This window comes from Mobula hypostoma, chromosome 19, assembly GCF_963921235.1.
Source record: "Mobula hypostoma chromosome 19, sMobHyp1.1, whole genome shotgun sequence".
Lineage (NCBI taxonomy): Eukaryota > Metazoa > Chordata > Chondrichthyes > Myliobatiformes > Myliobatidae > Mobula > Mobula hypostoma.
Window position 1 is genome coordinate 7,400,680 of NC_086115.1, and position 23,487 is coordinate 7,424,166.

General features: G+C 46.9%; 1 protein-coding gene across 3 annotated transcripts in view; it reads right to left on the bottom strand.

The window, feature by feature from the left end:
- Positions 1-2,891: 2,891 nt before the first annotated feature.
- sema4gb (sema domain, immunoglobulin domain (Ig), transmembrane domain (TM) and short cytoplasmic domain, (semaphorin) 4Gb) overlaps positions 2,892-23,487 on the bottom strand; it is a 199,791-nt gene continuing 179,195 nt past the window's right edge. The window contains exons 14-16 of one of the 3 annotated variants that reach the window (XR_010020947.1): positions 17,974-18,035; positions 10,808-11,977; positions 2,892-4,102 (exon numbers count right to left, since the gene is read on the bottom strand). Coding sequence is in view for 2 of the 3 variants with exons in the window: in XM_063071269.1 (XP_062927339.1) it covers positions 11,145-11,977; positions 17,974-18,035 (895 nt within the window). In the remaining variant the exon portion in view is untranslated. Of the gene's footprint in view, positions 4,103-6,598; positions 11,978-17,973; positions 18,036-23,487 lie in introns of those variants that run through there. The other 2 variants (XM_063071269.1, XM_063071268.1) reach the window with 2 other exon arrangements.

The following is a 23,487-nucleotide window of genomic DNA, read 5'->3' on the forward strand; positions in this document are numbered from 1 at the left end:
GAACTCCAAAAACGTTCATACAAAATAACACACAATGCATTACAAAGAGATCAGGCTGAACTCTTGATTCAATACCCCCACCCCCACAAAAGATGCCAATTCTGAGATCCTTTCTACCCGAGGGGTTAGTGTATATCACAATCACTCAGCTGAGAGTTTTACATAAAATATTGAACGTTACAGCACAGTACGGGCCCTTCGGCCCACAATGAACCTACTCCAAGACCAATCCAACCCTCCCCTCCCACATAATCCTCCATTTTTCTATCATCCATGTGTCTATCTAAGAGTTTGCAAAATGTCCCTATTGTATATGCCAGTACCACCACACAAGCAGGGTGTTGAAAACCTGAGTGTGAAAATCTTACCCCTGTCATACCACCCCGCTATATTTTCCTCCAATCACCTTAAAATTATGCCCTCTCGTATTAGGTCTGGCCTCTGGAGCGAGAGATGAACCTTCTCAACCCCAAGAGTTCAATGGGCTGAGACGTAACCTGCCAATCATGCTCCGACCAACCAGACTGAAAGAAAAGTGAAACTGCGAGCAGGGTGAAAAGTAGGGGTTCCCAATCAATAATCAGAAGTGAGGGTGTACTCTGTTTAATGCAAATATCTGGCTCGCAAGTGGACCAACCAGTTCACTGGGAGCTCAGAGAAGATTCCTGTGACTGTCACACGCACCATTACCTGTGTCAGGAAATAAATATCTGATCATTGTGCTGTTCCCCTGTAGTACTGTCACGCAGCCTGCACACTGACTCAATCAAACCAGGTGTGCCTTTGCAGAGTCCAGAATATTTGAGTATTTATCAGATTGCAACTTTGCTTCAGACTTCAGATAGTCACCTGATTAATAGCCCCCTACCTTTGTGTGTATTCTAGCCAGTAAAGCTGGGGAAGAAATCCGGTGTGAGGTTGCCGGATGATCTGTTCCTCTCCACCCTTAGCCCATGAAAATATTTGTCTGTCCCTTATCATTATGGTATGGCTGCTATTTAACGACACAAGTGCTTTGTCAGGGAGAAGGTTCATGCCTCTGCAATACCATGTTCATCCAGATTTGTTTATCACCAGTACTTCAAAACTTTGAGAGAAATGTGTCGTTTGCATTAACCACCCAATTTAACAATTTAAACCCCACAGTCTCATTCCCACACCTGGTAAACTCTGATAATAGACTTGCACAGTAACACATCACAGAAACAGGCCCCTCAGGTCTTCTCACCTTAAACCTGTGCCCTCTAGTTTTGGGCTCCCCTGCCATGGGGAAAAGACTCTGGTTATTAAAAGTTCAAAGTTCAAATTTATTACCAAAGTATGTAAGCCACAAGAGATGCACCTTCTTGCAGGCAAAGGAACACAAAAGAATCTATGTAAAAGACGCACACAATGAGAATGACACGTCCAATGTGCAAAAACAGGACAAATGGTGCAAATAGATAAATGTATAATACATAGAACATGAACTCTCTGAATCTCTGAACGTGTGTCCACAGTGCAGAGTCCATTCAGCGCCAAGGCGAGTGAGGGCCAGTCCAGCAGTCCCGCATCAGCAGGACAACTACCACACCCGAACCTGGCCGCGTGGGACCCAAGATGGTAGTAGCAAGAAGAGAGGGAGATGGATCAATGGCAGGCAGGTGGCATTGAACATCAGTTTGTTTTTCTACGCTCCCCTTGATTTTGAAAACCTCTGTAAGGCCAACCCTCAGCCTTCGGGGGAAAAGATCACAGCCTCTCCAGCCTCTCCCTATAACCCAAACCATCCAATCCCAGTAACAACTTTACAAATCCTTCAAGTTTTAAACATTTTGTTGCAATAGAAATCCTTAATGCATTCCAGTTTATTTTCCCTCTCAATCTCACCTTTCTTTTCTTTATTTCCTTTACTATTTTTTCTGTTTTTTTCTCAGTCTTTAAATCACATTTGGAAGGGCCCTGTGTCAGGAAAGCCAAACCCCTTGTGCTGTTATCGGCTCTGGCCTCGGGTATCATACAGTTCAGAGCGTCCAAGGAGAGAGTAACATGAAGAAAAATTGCAAACGCTGCAAACTCTCAGCAGGTCAGATGGCATCCACAGAGGGAGAACACAGAGTTGACCTTTCACCTCAAAGCCCTTTCAGCAGAGCAGCTTTGACGGTCTCAGTCCTGAAGCATTCAGACCCTGAAATCAGAATCAGGCTTAATATCACCGACATATGTTGTCACATTTGCTGTTCAGGTTCAAGAAAAGTACCTCTCCCGCAAATTCTGGCCTGATTCTCTTCCACAGTGAGATGTGTCAATGGAAAAAATGTTGAACAAAGCTACCTAGATACAAACAAAATCACTCAAAGGATTTGTGGGTCAAGGTCTACACCAAGGACTGGGTTCGGACACAGATCAAAGTCTGATTTTGCATAATCACCATAAATTCCGAACAGTAAAATGCTAAGAATTAACCACTGGGAATCTTGTAGATCCTCTTTACTTCGTAGGCTGTGGTCTTCAGTGATAAAGCAGACTGTGATGCTTTTCTCTATTCTTCCCAAACTGAAAGGCTTTCAGTATTTATCTTATTTCTTTATGACATCAAAGGATAAAACTTCAACCTGTCTAATCTATGCTGATGCACAGAGCAAGCAACAGGAATTCTGCAGATGCTGGAAATTCAAGCAACACACATCAAAGTTGCTGGTGAACGCAGCAGGCCAAGCAGCATCTGTAGGAAGAGGTGCAGTCGACGTTTCAGGCCGAGACCCTTCGTCAGGACTAACTGAAGGAAGAGTGAGTAAGGCCTTACTCGCTCTTCCTTCAGTTAGTCCTGACGAAGTGTCTCGGCCTGAAACGTCGACTGCACCTCTTCCTACAGATGCTGCTTGGCCTGCTGCGTTCACCAGCAACTTTGATGTGTGTCACAGAGCAAGTCCATCTCTTTGGGCAATCCCACTCCCTGGGCAATCCCACTTCCAGAGCAAACCCACTCCGCAAGCAATCCCATTCTCCAAGAAATCCCGCTCACAGAGCAATCCGATTCCCCAAGCCAGTCCCACTCTCCAGGAAGTCCCGTTCTCCGAGCAGTCCCACTCCCCAAGCAATCCCATCCTGACCAATCAAGCATCTATCAACCACCACTTCCAATACACCCAATGATACATCTGAAGACAACTGCATTAATCGTTGATGAAGGGTCACGGTGCTTCTTTCTCCATTGAAGCTGGATGTCACATGGAGCATTTTTAACATCCTTTATGTTTACAATATTTATGAATAAGGTATGTTGGAAGTGGAGAACAGACAGAACTACCAGACACAAAAAATTGAGTCTAATTGTCCAGTAATACTGTACTGTGCAAAAATCTTTGGCACATACAGTGTATACACCTGGAGTTCTCACCTTTCCCTGGTCTTCCACAAAACCATTCCTGAACCAGAGGGTTTTTGATTTACAATACAGAAGTTCCACAGTTCACATGAAGCTTTGTATAGAGTGAAATAGCACAGAAACAAACCCTTCACCCAAATGGCCTATGCCAATCCAATCTAGTCTCATTTGCCCACGTTCCTCTAAACCAGGGGTTCCCAATCTTTTTTATGCCATGGATCCTCACCATTAACTGAAGGGTCTGTGGAGGGTTGGCTAGTCTAAACCTTTCCCACTCAAGCACCTATACAATTCTCCTTCTGAGTTCATGTTTGTGTAAATGCTATGAATTTGTTGTTTTTTTTTGCAGCAGCTAAGTTATAAACATGACAAACATAAATTGTTCGTTGAGTCATCGCCAACTCATGTCAACCCCTGAATAGTGCAGTTGTCCACAGGGCTTTCCAGGTTCCAGTCCACACGCTGCCCAGGCTGGGACCCAGCTGGATTCGAACTCAGGACCATCTGCCTCAAAGTCCACAAAATGCTGGTGAACGCAGCAGGCCAGGCAGCATCTCTAGGAAGAGGTACAGTCGACGTTTCGGTCCGAGACCCTTCATCAGGACTAACTGAAAGAAGAGATAGTAAGAGATTTGAAAGTGGGAGGGGAGGGGAAGGGATAGAGCCAGAGCTGGAAAGTTGATTGGCAAAAGGGATACAAGGCTGGAGAAGGGAGAGGATCATGGGATGGGAGGCCTAGGGAGAAAGAAAGGGGGAGGGGAGCATCAGAGGAAGATATAGTGAGAGGGACAGAGGGAGAAAAAAGAGAGAAAGAAAGGGGAAAAATAAAAATAAATAAATAAATAACGGATGGGGTACAAGGGGGAGGTGGGGCATTAACGGAAGTTAGAGAAGTCGATGTTCATGCTATCAGGTTGGAGGCTACCCAGACAGAATATAAGGTGTTGTTCCTCCAACCTGAGTGTGGCTTTATCTTGACAGCAGAGGAGGCCGTGGATTGACATATCAGAATGGGAATGGGACGTGGAATTAAAATGTGTGGCCACTGGGAGATCCTGCTTTCTCTGGCGGACAGAGCGTAAGTGTTTAGTGAAATGGTCTCCCAGTCTGCAACAAAGGGTCTCAGCCCGAAACGTCGACTGTACCCCTTCCTATAGATGCTGGCTGGCCTGCTGCGTTGCTTGCATCTCCAGCATCTGCAGATTTCCTCGTGTTTGCGTTTTTAAATTCACTACTTAAATTAACACGATCGTTTGTGGAGTTAATATAATTCTTTGAAAAGTTATTATAGCTGCCTCAACCACTTCCACCAGCAGCACACTCCATATATGACTGACTAAAAAGGTTTCAGCTGCCATGTTGGAATTTGAACCTGAATTTCTGGACTTGCCTCTGGACTGCCATAAATAACTATGTGCTATAAAATCTCATAAATGCTTTGTTACAGCAGCACTTAACATTAATCAATTCCTGACTGACGGAGTTAAAGAAAATGTAAATTGGACACAAAAGGTCACAGAGAAATATAGCATGGATAACAGGCCAGGCCAACCACAGCAGCCGTGCAGCTCGTCCCAATTTCCTGTGTTCACCCCATATCAGTCAAAGCCCTCTCCCTCCGTGCACCTATCCAAGGGCTTCTTAAATGATACAATTGTACCTGCCTTGACCACTTCTTCTGGCAGCTCATTCCATATACTCACTTCCCTCTCCCTTGTGTGGAAAAGTTGCCCCTCAGACCCCTTTTATACCTTGCCCTTCTCACCCTAAACCTAGTTCTGGACTCCGCTATCCTGAGGATAAGACTGTTGAAATCCATGGCTCTCATAACTTTAAACGTTTCTATGAGGTTACTTCTCGTTATGGTACGCATGGTAGTGTAGTGGCTAGAGTAATGTACAGTGACCGGGATTCAATTGCTGCTGATCAGGGTTCGACGTAAGGAATTTGTACGTTCTCCCTGTGAGCACGTGGGTTTCCTCCGGGTGCTCTGGTTTCCTCCCAAAGACAAATGGATTAGTAAGGTTTAGTAAGCTACAGAAACGCTATGTTGGCGACACTTGGGTCCGGACCCAGCACATCTTCAGCCTGTGTTGGTCATTGATGTAAACGAAGCATTTTAATGTTTCAATGTACAAGTGAAAATATAATAAAGCTAATCTAAAATAATCCAGTCCTTCATTCAAGGAATAAAGACCCAGTGTGTCACCCTCTCCCTACAATGACCCAGTTTGATCACCCTCTCCCTATAATGACCCAGCCCGGTCACCCTCTCCCTATAATGACCCAGCCTGGTCACCCTCTCCCTATAATGACCCAGCCTGATCACCCTCTCCTTATACCTCAGGGCCTCTAGTCCTGCTAATATTCACTCTTGTGAACTTAATCACATTTTTCTTATAATGTGTTGATCAAAACTGCACACAGTATTTCAAGTGCAGTCTCACCAACAATTTATGGAACTCATCTTTAACCCAGGTGTTGGTGCGATCTGGAATGTGACCTTCAGTTTATTCACCAGTGTGACCGAGTCCGGACTGGGGAAAACAGTACTGGAAACAAAAGGAAAATGTGTTTATTGCCTGACTCAGCAGGTTTCTCCTGTGAGCCACACATGTAACTAGCAAATTCCCCTCCCACGTTAATCCTGTCCTACTAGTCAGGTTGCTAAACTATAATGAGCCTTTATTACCTCCGAGGCACGTAGGGGGAAACGACCAGTGAGACCATCCCTCACTGCTAACATCATCCCAAAGAACTGCAGATAGCACACTTCACAGCCTCGGCCACACTCTGGCCAGAGGAACAACACCTCATATTCTATCTGGGTCTTCAACATGAACTCTGATCTCTCCAACTTCTAGTAATTTCTCCCCCACCTCCCCCTTCTCCCTTTTTCCATCTCCCATTCTGGCTCACCTCTTGCGCCTTCCCTCTCCTCACCTCCCTCTGGTGACCCTCCTCTTTCCCTTTCTCACTTGGTCCACTGTCCACTAGCACAAGATTCCTTCTTCAGCCTGTTACCTCTTTCACTTCTCCCCTCCCAATTTCTCTTTAATCCCCAACTCTCACACACGCACCTTCTCGATCACCCGGTCTCACCCAACACCTGCCAGCTTGCATTCCTCCCCCGCCCCCCCCCCCCCCGCCGCCCCATCCTCTTATTCTGCCTTTTTCCCAACTTTTGCCAGACTGGTTCAAGCGGACAGGAAGGCGACAGTAACTTAAATAACCATGTGTTACAACAGCGGTGTGCAGAAAAGCATCTCTGAATGCACGACACGTCGAACTCCCTGACATAGCACAACAGCGCTCAGCTGAGTGGGAAGCTAGCGACGGATTGTAATTGCTGGTTTTCCCCAGATGTCTGTCAGTGGATTAAAATGTAAATTCTGGGCTTTAAGTTGTAATTGGGAAAGGCACAACACCAGTGTTTTATATTAGAGGTAATGTATTAACGAACACAATAAGAATGGATAAAAGATTAATTTAATGTACAGATGTACAGCATGATCCACAAATAATTTACACTGGTTACATTGCAGAATTGGCCAGGAAACATATACAAACTCCAATATGGATTAGGAACAATTAGACCCCACTCTCACACATCATTCCAAAAATATATCTCAATTGCAAGAGTTACAGCTCATATCTATGGGTCTTTCTGTGTTTATTAATATTTGACAAAACATTTTAACCAGATTATTATTGATAGCCTTCTAGTTCCAATGATCTGGGACTCTCTTTCAGTCTCAGTTCCTGACTGGTGCTTCGCTTTGTGTCGGGTTGCTACAGTTACCTGTCTCATGCCCCCATCAGTTCACCATCGAACTGCCCGCCCATCTGATATCAAGATCTCATCCAGTTGGCCACCAGGCTCCCAGTAACCTCAATAGCTGTCTCACTGATGACTAACAACCAGTTCCCTGCAGTTGAAATGGCCTCTTTCACAGCAGATGACCTTTCAGTTTTGACACTTGGGATCAATCCAGATGGAAGTCTTCTCTTGTGAAGAGGTTTGGCTAATGGAGATAGATCTGTCTCACTCTGGAAAGGAGGCATAAGAAAGAGAAGCAAGGATGGACTGTTTGGCCCTTTATGTCTGCTCTGACCTTTAACGAGACCACGACTGATCTACCTCAAAGGCATATTCCCACACTTTCTTGCACCCATCCCATGGACCTCAATGCTCAAAACGCTAATCCCAGTATTACCCCAGTCTCCAGTCTAATTCGGTTTATTAGTTGTTCTCAGGGGAGAGAGATGTTACCTGTACTAACCTGGCTCCGCGCGCAATGCTGAGACATGTAATAGCCTACTCAGCTATCAAAACATTCTTCCCTACCCCGTCCTTCTCCCTCCCCAGGTTAACTGACTATTCTTCAGGTTAATAAAACGTTCTTCCCTACCCCCTCCTTCTCCCTCCCCAGGTTAACCGACCATTCTTCAGGTTAACAAAATATTCATCCCTACCCCGCCCTTATCCCTCCCCAGGTTAATTGACTATTCTTCAGGTTAACAAAACATTCATCCCTACCCAAACACGAGGAAATCTGCAGATGCCGGAATTTCAAGCAACACACATAAAAGTTGCCAGTGAACGCAGCAGGCCAGGCAGCATCTCTAGGAAGAGGTACAGTCGACGTTTCGGGCCGAGACCCTACGTCAGGACTAACAGAAAGAAGAGATAGTAAGAGATTTGAAAGTGGGAAGGGGAGGGGAGATCCAAAATGATAGGAGAAGACAGGAGGGGGAGGGATGGAGCCAAGAGCTGGACAGTTGATTGGCAAAAGGGATATGAGGGCATCATGGGACAGGAGGCCTAGGGAGAAAGACAAGGGGGAGGGGGGAAAACCCAGGGGATGGGCAAGGGGTATAGTGAGGGGGACAGAAGGAGAAAAAGGAGAGAAAGAAGAAGAATGTGTGTATATAAATAACTAATGGATGGGATACGAGGGGGAGGTGGGGCATTAGCGGAAGTTTGAGGGGTTAAAGTTCATGCCATCAGGTTGGAGGCTACCCAGACGGAATATAAGGTGTTGTTCCTCCAATCTGAGTGTGGCTTCATCTTTACAGTAGAGGAGGCCGTGGATAGACATATCAGAATGAGAATGGGACATGGAATTAAAATGTGTGACCACTGGGATATCCTGCTTTCTCTGGCAGACAGAGCGTAGGTGTTCAGCGAAACGATCTCCCAGTCTGCATCGGGTCTCGCCAATATATAGAAGGCCACACCGGGAGCACCGGACGCAGTATATCACCCCAGCCGACTCACAGGTGAAGTGTCGCCTCACCTGGAATACAGGTGAAGTGTCACCTCACCTGGAAATTCATCCCTACCCTGCCCTTTTCATTCCCCAGGTTAACCAACCATTCTTCAGGCTAACAAAACATTCTTCCCTACCCCACCCTTCTCCCTCCCCAGGTTAACCGACTGTTTTGCTTCATAGAGTACCACAGCATAGAAACAGGCCCATCTAGTCCATGCCAAACCCAGCCTACCTAGTCCCATTGACCTGCACCCAGACCGTGGCCTTTCATGCCTCCCCCATCCCTCTACCTATCTAAATTTCTCTTAAATGTTGAAATCAAACCTGCATCCATCAATTCTGCTGGCAGCTCGTTCCACAATCTCATCACCCTCTGAGTGAAGAAGTTCTCCCTCGTGTTCCCCTTAAAAACTTTTCACCTTGCACTTTTAATCCTCTAGTTCTAGTCTTTCCCAATGTCACTGGGAAAACCCTGCTTGCATTTACCCTATTTATACCACTCATAATTTTGTACACCTCTTTCAAATCTCTCTTCATTCTCCTGTGCTCTAGGGAATAAAGTCCTAAAGTCCTTCACTTACCCTTTCTCTGTGGTGTCCTCAGTCTCTGTACTTGAGGCACCAGAGGTCAGCCAGGCAAAGAGCTGATTCAACACATCCCCTGTTGAGTTGTTCTTAAAACCCAGCTGGTTGAGCATTGGACTCCCTTGCCCTGCACTCTTGCCTCTCCCACCTGCCGCAAGATAAATGACCTCACACCAACAAACCCCCATCATCAGACAAGCAACAAGATACCCCACAGCCATAGTAAACTATTGCAAGAACATGTTCAACTCCATGTTCTTGATCATCTCGTCCACAACCATATTTACTGTCTCCCTGTACTCAGTAAACCCCACCCCTCTTGCTTTACCTTAAACCTTGGAGTCTATCACTGCCTCCCAATGGCCACGTGCCTTGGCATCTATTCTACTGTAACTAAGTACTGTTGAGGTAAAAAGTTCCTTTACACTTTACAAATAGGATGTTAAATGATTGAATCACACCTATTTCTATGCATTTTCAAGGCTCAACAGTGAAACCCTCTTTTACGAGAGACCAGACAATTTTTTTTTTGAAGAATTCTTTTCCACCATGCACGTTTGTCCGTTGTAAAGGCTCCCAGGAATGCACATCATTTGATGCAAACATCTAATCAGAACACAACTGAACTGGGCAATGTGCCTTAGGTCCTGAAGCCGAACTCCCACACCAACTCTTGGTTCCAGATCAGCACAGCTCAGAATTAAGCCCGATATGGGCTATATGGAGAATCGTGTTCAGTTCCGGTCGCCTCATTACAGGAAGGGCGTGGATGCTTTAGAGAGGGTGCGGAGGAGATTTGCCAGGATGCTACCTGGATTACAGAGCCTGTCTTATGAGGAAATGTCGAGCAAATTATGGGCTTCTCTCTTTGGAGCAAAGAAGGATGAGAGGTGATTTGATAGAGGTGTATAAGATAAGTATAGATGGAGTGGACAGCCAATATCTTTTTCCCAGGTCGGTAACTGCTATATCAAGTGGACATACTTTTAAGGTGACTGCAGGAGTGTATAGGGGGTATTTCAGAGGTAGGCTTTGCACAGAGAATGGTAAGTGCGTAGAACGCACTGTGGGGGTGGTGGTAGAGGCAAATACATGAGAAACATTTAAGAGACTCATAGACAGGCACACAGATGAAATAAAAATTGAGGTTTATGTGGGAGGCAGGGGTTACATTGATCTTGGACTATGTTAAGAGGTCGTGGGCTGAAGGACCTGTACTGTTTTATGTTCTGCAGATCTGGTTGGAATTTTTCTAAGACTCTAAGAAGGCGAGCGAGGTCTGGGAGACAGCGTTGCAGTGCAAGGTAGCACGAGGCAAAAGAAATGCATCTCTAATCACCAGTGCTCAACAAGGATAAGGATATCGGCTGCCTTTGGCTCCTCACACTCACTTCTGCTGGTCGACGCGATCCAGTAGCCGACACACCCTCGCTCAGTTTGTGCCAGTGACAAACCAGTTTCTTCCTGTCTGCTCGCAGATTTGCACATATCAAATATCTGCTATCAATCTTATGTGCTTTTTATCACTCCACAAACATCACTCCGGACAAAGTAACAAACAGACTCAACGTCCGACTCACCTCAGTGAATGTCCTGCCCACTTGTAGCAAACTGTCTTTTAAGAGAATTTTGTCCCGACAGGAATGGGAGCAAGCCCGTCAACCTCTATGCTTGGGGCAGAGTCGGGGCCACAAGCAAAAGTCTCACCTCAGTCTCCTCCTGTCCTTACAAAGATTCCATATAAAATCTCTTTTATCCAAACAAAGTTGTATTTACAGGCTTTTTGAAAGGTACAAGTCTGGAAGGGTCGGGACTTCGAGGTGGAAGGTCAGGGGTGGAACACGTAAAGGTGTTTCCTTGAATACTGAATGAGGTAGGTCACTCGGAGGTCGGCGGCACCAGCTCCCGCCTGGCTTCTCACACCGAGCTCTCGTCAAGCTTCTCCACCAGCTGGGCGTGCTTCCTCTTCTCCAGCATCTTGCTCAGCTCCTCCGTGAACGAGTGGTAGTGCGGCGAGGTGGACTCCCCCTCGCCGGCCTGTCGCAGCAGCACGTAACTGTTGCCGTTCATCTTCCGCAGCACGTGGGGCAGCCCGGGCAGGCCGTTGGGGGTGGAGCCCGCCGAGTCGGCGGTGAGCGGGAGGGGTGGCGGCGGCGGGGGAGGGGGCAGCAGCTCGGCGGCCTGGGCGCGGTGGTTGCCGGCCGTGGATCCCTCGCCGGGGATGATCTTCAGGAAGCGCTCGCCGGAGTACCTCCGCTCCTCGCCCTCCTCGGCCTTGCCTGGGCAGCTGCCTGAGATGTTCTGCAGCTCCACCAGCGATGAGCGGGGAAGCCGCATATCGTAGTTGCCCCGCTTGGTGGGTGAGCGGACAAGGTAGATGGACAGAGAGATCAGGACAATGGAGAAGGCACCCAGCACGGCGACGAGGATCAGATAGATGAACTCCCGGCCCTTAGACAACTGGTACTGAGGCAAAATATGCGTGGAAAGTTGCGAGTCGTCTGTCACACTGATGTTGTATGAGGCCATCACATGGCTCACCCCATTTTCCTGGGCGAGACAGCTGTATATTCCACTGTTGACAACCTGCGTGTTCCTCAACACCAGTGAGCTATCTCCTCGCCAGTACCGTGTTCCATCACCACTGGGCATTTCTGTCCCGTTGACTTCCCATTGCACCGTGGCTGTGTTCGAACTAAGTGGGCACTGCAGGAGCACGTCCGATCCCAGCTGGACTTTTCTGCTTGTAACTGTGGGAGGAAAGAGAAGGCAGGTTTATTTGGGCAACATGCTGCAAATGTAGGAGCCTCTTGCAGACAGGATAAACGGTGACACCTCCCCCACAATGATCCACAACACTGGTGCCCCACAAGGCTGCAATCTCAGCCCCCGAACTCTACGACTACTTTTACAAGACCGCGAGGGCAGATTTGCCTCCAATTGCATCTGCAGGCTCACAGGTACCGCCAGCACGTGCAGCCAGATCTCAAACAGTACCCAGATGATGCACACCTGCAAAGTGCTGGAGCAACTCAGCAGGTCAGGCAGCTTCTATGGAGAGGAGTGAAGTGCCGACATCTCAGGCCGAGACCCTACACCAGGGCTGGAAAGGAAGAGGAAAGAAGCCAGAATAAGAAGCTGGGGGGAGGGGAAGGAGAACAATCTAGAAGGTAATAGGTGAGGGGGAATAGTGGAGGGAGGATGAAGTGAGAAGCTGGAAGGTGATAGGTGGGCAAAGTAACGCGCTGAAGAAGAAGGAATCTGATAGGGCAGGAGGGTGGACCATGGGAGAAAGGATCTGTTGCGCTAATGACATGATGAATACAGAAAGGAGATAGGCAGCCTAGAGGCATGGTACCAAGACAGCAAACTCTTCCTCAGTGTCAGCAATAGAGCTCGGGAAGCAGGGCAGTGTGCACACTGAGGTGGAGATGGCTGGGAGCCTCAAGTTTCTCAATGCAAATATCACCAATCGCTTGCCTTGGTCCAGCCACACAGATGCTGTGGCCTAGAAAACACACCAGTATCTCCACTCCCCCGAAGCCCAAGGAAATATGGCACATCCCCATCGACCCTCACCAATGTTTATGGATGAACGATAAAAAAACAAACCACTGGAGACGATACAGCCTGAAATGGCAACAACCTCAGGATGCAAGGACATCCCTTTAGAACAAAGATGAGGAAGAAGTGCATTAGCTGGAGGGTGGTGAATGTGTGGATTCTTTGCACAGACAGCTGTGGAGGCCAAGTCGTTGGGTATACTTAAAGTGGAGGTAGATTAGTAAGGGCATCAAAGGTTACAGGGAGAAGGCAGGAGAACGGTGTTGAGTGAGGAATTAAGTCAGCCATGATCAACTGGCGAGCGGGTTAAATGGGTTGAATGGTGTAATCCTACTCCTTTGTCTAATGCTTTTCCCACGACCACAAGAGATTGCAATGAGCAGTGTGCAGAGCCCAGTCGATCCAGAAAACCAGCCTCCCTACACCTCCCACTGCCTCAGCAAAGCCAGCAGCGTAATCAAGGACCCTTCCTACCCTGGATATTCTCCCTTCTCCACCCACCCTTCATCAGGCAGGCAGAAGAAATAAAAACTCAAACACACGCACCACCAGGACAGCTGCTATAGATTAGATTATGAGGACACACAGTCCTCTTTTATTGTCATTTAGTAATGCATGCATTAAGAAATGATACAATATTCCTCCGGTGTGATATCACAGAAACACAGGACAGACCAAGACTGAAAAACTGACAAAAACCCGCATAATTATAACATATAGTTACAACAGTGCAAGCAATACCGTAACTTGAAAAAGAACAGGCCATTTAGCACAGTAAGAAGCTCTCGAAAGTCCCGCATCTCACGCAGATGGGAAAAGGAAGAAAACTCTCCCTGCCATACCCGACCACAGTCCGACTCTGAGTCATCCGAAAACTTCGAGCTCTGACCAGCCCTCCGACACCGATCACCGAGCACCATCTCTGCCGAACGCTTCGACCCCAGCCCCAGCTGCCAGTAGCAGGCAAAGCCGAGGATATTGGGGCCTTCCTTCCGGAGGTTCTCAATCGCACAGTCGCAGCGGCAGCGAACTGGGCATTTCAGAAGTTACTCCAGATGTTCCTCTGTGCTCTCACAGCAGTTTCCATCAAATCAGAATTGTGCACGGCCCCTATTTAACAATACGATATCATTTCACCGGAGAGGCTACGCGCGCTGCGTCATGCTGCCATCTTCTCCTCTCTTATAATACCCTTGCATGGACCTCTTGCATGATAACGATGAACTCTTGACTTCACAATCTGCCTTGTCATTGGTCTTATTTCCCTGTAACTTTAACACTTGACTCTACATTTCTGTATTGTAACACCTGATTCCTGTATTGCTTTTGCCTCAACGTAGAGGTTCTGAAATGATCTGTATGGTTGGCATGCAAGACAACATTCTTCTGTATCTCAGTACATGTGACAATAATAAACCCTATGCCAACATTGCCAAGGAACATCATTACAGCTCAGGAGGCATTTATAACTGTCTGTCACAACGCAGCCACCGTTATTGATTCTGATCAAGGAAAAACACAGGTAATATTATTATCAAAGAACACCACCATCTGGGCCAATACTATCTTCTCACAGCCGAAGCCCCACACCTCCAGGTTCAGGAACAGCTACTTCCCTTCACCATTCGGTTCTTGAACTAACCAGCAGAAGCCCAGTCACTACCTGAGTCCAGCAACACTGCGGCCACTTCGATCACATTGCACTAGAATGGAGTTTGTCCTGCTTGTTCTAGTAGTGTTGTTTCTTGTAAAGTACACAGCAGTGTAGCGGCTAGTGCAATGTTATCACAGCTCGGGCTGTCAGAGTTTGGAGTTTAATTCCAGCGCTGTCTATAAGGAGTTTGTACGCTCTCCATGTGACCACGTGTGTTTCCTCCGGGTGCTCCGGTTTCCTCCCACAGCTCGAGACGTACTGGTTGGCAGGTTAATTGGTCCTTGTAAATTGTCCTGCGATTAGGCCAAGTTTAAAAAGTTGGGTTACGGGGCAGCGTGGCTGGTTGTGCTGGAAGGACCTGTTCTGTGCAGTATCTAAATAGATAAACAAACAAAACGTCTGTATGGTGGATGTTTTCCTGCTAAGCGCGCGTGATGCTGCTGCAAGTAATTGTTATTGGTTCATTATTGTCTCCTGTGTCAACATATGAACTGTTCATGCAGACTGGATCATGGCACAGTGCACTGAGGCAGGACAGGGTAAAAATAACAAAGAAGAGTAAAGTGTAAAGGCGAACGAGAAGGTGCAGTGCAGGTAAATAATGAAGGGCAAAGTCCCCGGTATTCCGGTTTCCTTCCACAGTCCAGAGGCGGATTGGGTAGGTCGTTGTAAATTGTCCTGTGATTCGGTTAGGGTTAAAACAGGGTTGCCGGGGCGATGCTGCTCAGGGGGGCAGAAGGGCCGAACCTGCGCTGCTTAGCTAAATAAAATAAACAAGGTAACTGTGAGGCCAGGAATCCGTTCAAGTGTGTGATAACAGTGGGATCGAATCTGCCCTTGAACCTGGTGGTATGTGCTTTCAAGCTTTTGTGTCTTATTTCCGATGGGAGAGGTGAGAAGGGAGAATGTCTGGGATAGCTGGGGTCTCTGATTAGGCTGGCTGCTTTACTGAGACAGAGAGGCTGGTAAGCTGCGTCCACAACTCTCTGCAATTTCTTGCAGAGAGTCCGTTTTTCATTGTACCCGTGCATACATATACTTGTGCATATGACAAACTTGACCTTGATTTTGGGGGAGGGGGGAGAAATAATCCTCTTCAGTGATAGCCCTCAACTTTACCCCGTCTCACGTTCCAAACCCTCGGAGTCAATAGAGCCAACCTGCCCACAGTGACCTCACAGACGGAACAATAGGATAGTCAGCAGGTACCAACCCAAGGTACAGGACAGAGCCTCTCTACTTTAAAACTGTGCCATCAGGTCAATCTGAGAGGACAGACAGGAACCAGGACATTTTGTTGGTTGCATTCCAACCAGGAGCCACCCGAATCCACAGGAAGACATAATTTTGCAAGTTGTCAAATTTAGGTGCACGCCGTAAGTAGGAACTCTTTATTGGTGATTGGTTGCACAATCATCTCTGGTTGTCCTGGGCACGATTCATTTTAGCACCATTGAATGCTCTTCCACTACTGGCCCAAAGTTGGACACTTCTGGAGGTGAAGAGTGAAGTTGACATTTGGTTACAAAAAACATTTGGATACTTGGAAAATGAGGATTGAGGAGCAAAGGTACTTTGGAAGACCAATACACAAATCATCCCAACGAGAGGCACGGTTTAACAAAGAGCACACAGTGTAATCTATTGAAAGGTGCTGAATTGATCCAATGGTTGTGTAGGGTCTTGGTCAGACCACACACTGAACATTCTGTGCAGCTCCAGTTTCCCTACTAAAAATAAGAGGATGCAAAAAGAGAGGTTTACATGGAAGGTGCCAGAAATGAAAGGTTTTAATGAGAAGATGAACAAGGAGGGAAAGGCCAAAGCAGCAAACTAATCAGGCTTTTGAGATTATGAAAGACATTGCTGGAGATGGAACAGATGGCTAGAATTTGGATTCCATCCTCTTTTGATCTGCTGAATGTGTACTGCACACATCACATAAATCCATGTAAATTTGCTAAGGAGCACTGGGAAAACAGGCCAATTCCATTGGAGAAACTGTTGTGTATCGCCTGCAGTTATGTTCTTCAAGGGCACTGAGTGCCCAGAGTTCAATCATTGCTGTCCAGGCTCAGTTAAACCCTCCCTTGGTGGACACAGAACTCTCCAACATATCTGGGAATCTATACCCAATGGAGTCCCATTGACAGGGGAGTCCCTCCTTCCACTGAAGGCTGTATCTGACCAGGGGGCCTGAGATTGCAGACTGTGATAGAAAACATGACTTGAACAATGTGGCTTGGGTGGTCAAAGGAAGCCCTACTTAGTCACCTCCTGTAATCGAGGCCACTGACCACCAAGGCAGGGAGACATCAACAGATCAGCCCCGACCTGTCAACTTCCACCTGCGGCCGCCCCTTCCCCTGCCCGCAGTCCTTGCACAATGTTCTTGCTTCTGGAATCTTTCTGATTCTCTGGTGGGGTTTGCAGGTTGTCCCCTGGAGCTTCTGATTTCAGCCGCACTAAGGAGAATCCCACCCGGGCACATTTCCTCACGGACACAGGTTGACCCAGAAGTGATCTTCCACGGCTAAAACAGCATTTATCTACGATCAGCACTCGAGAAGCAATTGCAGCTGTTGGCAACTTGCAGGCTGGACAGTGCTTCCAATTCTGGGTAACGGCAAGGGGATAAGAAAGGGACTGCCCATAGGTGGTTCAGGAGAAGTCAGAATGGATCACAGCATGCTGTGATCCATCATACATCGTCTGGTGGCGGTCAGGAAGTGAACATAGTGGTATCAGCAAGGTAGAATGCTGGGACATTGAATCCTTGCCAGTTCTATGCATCCACCCAGCTAGACCCACTCCCCGTGGTTTTGCAAATACTTGTTCTGTTCCCTTTGAAACCCACAATTATTGCTGTGAGGATGAGGGACGACCCTCCAACCATCTTCTCATGGGAACCACTACATCCAAGGGAAGTTCTGACCAACTATACAGGAGTCACCAACTGGCCGGATGGAATGAGGTCAACTGGGTTACTGCCCTAAAGGACACTATTATCTCAGTTAGGTTTTTAAATAATAACCTGGTGTCTTCACAAACTCTTTTAATAATATCATCTTTTAATCTTCTTAAACTGATTTCTAAATTAGATGGGATCTGAACCCCAGGTCTGGCCTTTTTGTGACTCCTGTACAGCACTCTGAACTGTCATTTAGACCATCCAGTTGTACCTGGGAGATGAGGGCTGGATGATAATTTCTCCAACGACTGCCTGAAAAAACATGTGTTTGCACATTTTTGAGCATATTGGTCCTTCCTGCCGAATACCAATCCAACAACGTGCCTCATTCCTTTGCCTAACTATCATTCAGTACAACCATTTTTCAGTGAGCTTCTTTTTACCCCCCCCCCCGGCGGGTCTGTGCTAAACTGCACCCCATTCTCTGCCAGGCTTGACACACCGAGTGATAACCTCCAGACCAAACTCAGGCCACCAGATGTACCACAGCACTTCCCACATACCACAGGCCGTTACGATCAATGGTAGGGATTACACGAAAACAAACAGCTACATACCATTCGGGTCGCTGTCCAAACACCCTTTGTTCCCGTTCGTAATGTCTTGAATCAGACTCGCTCTGCAACAGAGGAAACAAAGTTAGAGCCAAGAGTAGGAGCTGAGGTCGGAGAACCAGAGAGGTTCACACCACTGCCACGTAGAGAGAGCAGTGGCAGTCACAAGGTCACAGCTACCTCTTCACACCGTCCCCCCTCACCCCCTCATCCTCGTGAAGGGGAACCGGTAAACAGGGCTCACACTCATGATCACTATCACTGGGAGTGACTGAACGAGTTTATCGCCCTTTGAGTGAGTTCCACCAGCATATTCCTGTCTCTTTTCCTTCTCCCCTTTTCCAATTTAAAATGTTTAAAAGTTTACTTTAGGGTTCAGAGAGTTAGAGGTCTCCTCTTTCCCAGGGAAAACCTCAGATCCCTGGTGCAGTGTGAGGGTCCTGTCCCAGAGCTCTGACACGCTCTGATGTCACAGAGTCGCACTGTGACATCCCTGTCCATGGCCGTCAGTACCAATCCCACTTACCAGTGCGCAGGCTGCAGCCTACGTGCCTCAGTGGTGCAGCTGGCAGAGCCACAGTCTCAGCTCAGTAAATCCAGCAACCCCGGTTCAACCCAGAGCCCCGGAGCAGTCTGTGTGGAATCTGTCCAAGCTCCCTGTGACTGTGTGGACTTCCCCTGTGTGCTCCTGTTTCCGCAACTATCAACGTGTGGGTTGATAGTTTTATTGGCCTCTGTATATTGTCCCCAGTGAGTGGGGGAATCTGGGAAGGTTAATAGGAAATTTGGGAGAATAATATGGGATTTGTTGGCGCATGGCCAAGTGGTTAAGGTGTTCGTCTAGTGATTTGAAGGTTGCTAGTTCGAGCCTTGGCTGAGGCAGTGTGTGTGTCCTTGAGCAAGGCACTTAACCACACATTGCTCTGTGACGACACTGGTGCCAAGCTGTATGGGTCCTAATGCCCTTCCCTTGGACAACATCGGTGGTGTGGAGAGGGGAGACTTGCAGCATGGGCAACTGCCGGTCTTCCATACAACCTTGCCTAGGTCTGCGCCCTGGAAACCTTCCAAGGCGCAAATCCATGGTCTCACAAGACTAACGGATGCCTATATAATATGGGGTTAGTGTAAATGGGTACTTGATGGTTAGTACAGACAGTGGGCAGAAGGGCCTGTTTCCTCGCTGTATATCTATCTGCCTCTTCAGTGAGTTTTTCACAAGAACCACAATTCACAGGTAATGCACAGGGACTGAGCACTCTCAGCTAGGGTCAGTGAGCCAGTGATAGCATTTGGGTATCTCCCAGAACCCAAGTTCACCAGTGCACCAGACGCTTTTTAAAACGGGGCTCACGCCGAAGAGAAAACTGGGATAAAGGGTCTCGACCCAAAACATTGACTGTTTATTCCTCTCCATAGACGCTGTCTGACCTGCTGAGTTCCTGCAGCATTTTGTGTGTGTTGCTCTGGATTTCCGGCATCTGCTGAATCTCTTGTGTTTGTCACAACTATTCGCTCACATTTAGAAGAAACCAAATGGGAGCCAATGCTCTCTTCCCTCCTGCCTTCATCTCTCTCTCCCTCCCATCCCTCTCTAAGCCTGCCTGTTTTCCTCTCTAGTCTCTGGTCAATTCAATTCAAAGTACATTGATTAGCAAAGTAAGTGTGCAGTATACAGCCCTGAGATCTGCCTCCCCACAGACAGCCAGGAAACAAAGAAAACTCTGGAATCCGATCAAAGAAAATACACCAAGCCCCCAATGCACAAAAAAGACAAGTCAAGCAAACAGCAAAAAAATGAGTGAACACCAACCCACAAGGTCATCTAAAGAGTCCAGGCATGATCAGTTCAGTCAACCCCCTCTCACCCGAGATCTGTCACTCTCAAACCTCATTCTGCACCCCCTCCCCTCCCCTCCCCACCCCACAATCGTCTGCGACGGAGGTCTTGTCTTTGGGAGGTTTGGGAGCAGTATTGTTGAGTGTACTTGCTCAAAGTCAGGAGATACTCAACAAGGGGGAGGGAGGGAATATGTCAGAGGTGAGTTTTTTATACAGCGAGTGATGAGTGCCAGGGACGGCAGTAGAGGCAGATACATTGGCGTAAATTAAAGAAACTCTTAGATAGGCACATGGACGACAGGAGAATGGAGGGTAGGGTTAGACTGAGGACACAGCATCGTACTGTGCTGAGATGTTCTAGCTTCTATGTTCTAAAGCTATGCTGAAGCTGGTGTGGTTTCCCTGCTGGTGGTGGTGGGGGGGGACATGGATAGATAGGCTGCCTTTCCTCTGACAACAGCAGCACCGTACCTCAAGTTGAAGTTCATGTTTGTTGTCATGGGTATACATTCACACACAGTCATAAATGCCATGAAAATCAGCCTTTACAGCAGCAACACAGTACATTACAAACACAAATCTTAAGTGAACATAAACTGTCCATAACTTACATCTCGCAATAAACAAAAAATGGACATAAAGCTGTTGGTGCAAGTTGAGAGGAGTATAGTCCAAGCTAGAAGTACAGGTTGGTTCTCGAGCCAGAAGATGGCGGGGGAGAAGCTGGAGGTGTGGGTCTTCAGGCTCCTGTACCTCCTGCCTGTTGGCAGCAATGGCAAAAACAAAAATGGAGGGCTGTATAGGAGGGAAGGGTTAGATTGAGCTTGGAATAGGTTACAGGGTCATCACATTGTGGGCTGAAGGGCCTGTACTGTGCTGTACTGTTCTACGTTAATGGGAAGAGGGTGCATCATACTTAGCTCGATCCCCCCTTCAGTGGGACTGGTTACTCTAGGTCTACAATTTGCCCCAATCCAGATCCAAGCAAGGGTTAAACTTCTTCCTTGGCATTGTGGACAAACGGAGAGAGAAAGACAGGGGCAGTCAAAGCCAGTCCAACTTACTGAGGCTCCCCAGTGTTCCTTCTTCCAAGTAGAACTACTGTTAGTGAATAAACTCACCAGGAACCAACCTGATCATGGGTCAATGATGGGGTGAGGGAAAGTGGGCATGCAGGGGGAGGTGAGTGTTGTAGTTGGCACAGCTAGGGGCGGACAAATCCACAGAAGAACTGGGCCTGTATACAGGATCAATTTCAAATTACGTTGAAGGTCGATAATTTGTCAAGGAACCATTCGGGTACATAAATTAGGGGGGGTGGGTGGGGGAGGAGAATTCTTTACACAGTGGTGAGTGCATGGAACGCCCTGCCAGGGGTAGAGGCAGAAACACTAGGCACTTAAGAAACTCTTTGTAGGAAGGAAGGTTTAGATTGATCTCAGAATAAGTTAAAAGGTCAGCACAGGACAGTGGGGGGGGGGGTCTATGCTTTTTCTAAAGCCGCAATTAACTTGCAATTATATATTTTTAAATTGGCTAATATTGATGTAAGCTATCTCCAGGGAGAATGTGGAATGGTTTGCCCGTTCACACTCTCTAAACACCCCCAGTCAATAAAGTTCTGATCAATCTGAAACATAACTTTTCATTTATAGTCTTCAGCAAATGGTTTATTTTTTTTTACTTTTCTCTTCCTGGAACATGTTAAATAAGGGATCCACCTTGGCTCTTATGTAAACTAAATCAAAGTTTACCAAACAACTTTGTGGGTGGCAGGAATGCTCTCCAAACCTAGTAATTCCTGTATCTGAGAGCAGTGCCTCTGCTGTCAAATGCTGAATATGAATTTCATACATACACTGAAGTTGAACCTTGACCTCACAATCTACCTCGTTGTGGTCCCTCTTTGCACGTTCTCTTTAACTGCTAGCCTACAGTCTGTTCTGCATTTTCTTTTTCCTACCTCCGCCATCACATTTCTGAATGAACCAAAAACCCATGACTTTGACTTTGCTCTCTTTTGCACTATTTATTTAGTATATATTCTTATGGTAACTTGTCATTTCTGGGTATTGCACTGTACTGCTGCAGCAAAACAACAAATTTCATGACAAACACTCAGTGGCCACTTTATTAGGTACAGGAGTGGAACCCATTGTGGTCCTCCGCTGCTCTAGCCCATCCACTTCAAGGTTCAACATGTTGGGCTTTCAGAGATACTCTTCTGCATATTACTGTTGTAACGTGTGGTTATCTGAGTTACTGTCACTTTCCTGTCAGCTTGAACCAGTCTGGTCGTTCTCCTCTGACCTCTCTCATTAACGAGGTGATTTCACCCACAGAACTGTCGCTCACTGGACGTTGTTTTGTTTTTCACATCATTCTCTGTGAACTCTGTTGTGTGTGAAAACACTGGGTGATCTGCAGTTTCTGAGATACTTAAACCACCCCATCTGGCACCAACAATTATTCCATGGTCAAAGTCACTTAGATCACATTTCTTCCCCATTCTGCTGTTTGGTCTGAACAACAATAAACTGCATGAGCATGTCTGCTTGCCTTTATGCATTGAGTTGCCACATGATTGGCTGATTAGATATTTGCATTAACAGGCAGGGGTAACGTGTACCTGATAAAATGGCTACTAAATCAGTGATAATAAACCTGATTCTGAATTCAATGTTCTTATGTAAGGCGTGATCAGCCTTGACAGGATGTAAGGAAAGTTTCACACTGTGTCTCAGTAAATGTGGCAATAAGTTCAACTTCAAGCTAATTCTTTCAACCACACACATATATACACCATCAAACGAGACAACCTTCCCCCAGACCAGGGTGTACAACACAGTACATATAACTCACACACGTAACACATAAAGTAACATTCACACAAATAATAAAATGCATATATGATAAAAGTTAAAACATATCCTGGTGCTTCATAGATTCACAATGGGAGAGGAGCAGGGGGAGGTCAAAAATTCCTGTGTCCTCTGCCATTCAAGGGTGGATTGTCAGTTCATACTGGTGACATTAAAATGTCAATTCACCCAGCAACAACTGCTGTAAAATTCTAGCTCTCTCTGTATGTAGAAGAGTTTCCCAGTTTCTGAATGGACTGAGTCTATTGAATGGCTTTCACTATGTTATTTTTACTTTTTAGAATACTAGATCTACTAATGTATGCAGACGGCTGTGGAGGTGAAGTCATTGGGTACATTTAAGCGGAGGTTAATAGGTTCTTGATTAGTCAGGGTGACAAAGGTTACGGGGAGAAGGTAGGAGAATGCGGTTGAGAGGGATGATAAAATCAGCCATGATGGAATGATGGAGCAGACACAATGGGTGAATAGCCCAATTCTGCTCCATTGTCTTATGGTTTCATGGTCTAAATTTAAGGCTCTGTCCTTTGCTTCTAACCTCAGCTGTCCAATACTCCTGTCTCTTTCCAGATCTTCCCTTTGGGAGGAACAACAGAGGAGGAGTCTGCTGTGGCCATTTTTACACTCTGCACTTCACTTCTGAAATTCAGCCTAAGGACCAGTGGAGCTGGGTCTCAGGAGTAGGCAACCAGAGGCATGTGCAGTAACAATCCCAATCCCTTTTACCTTTTCCTCCTCCTCTGGGAGTTACTTTAATTTTGAGAAACAAATAAATCCTGGCATCTGAAACCAA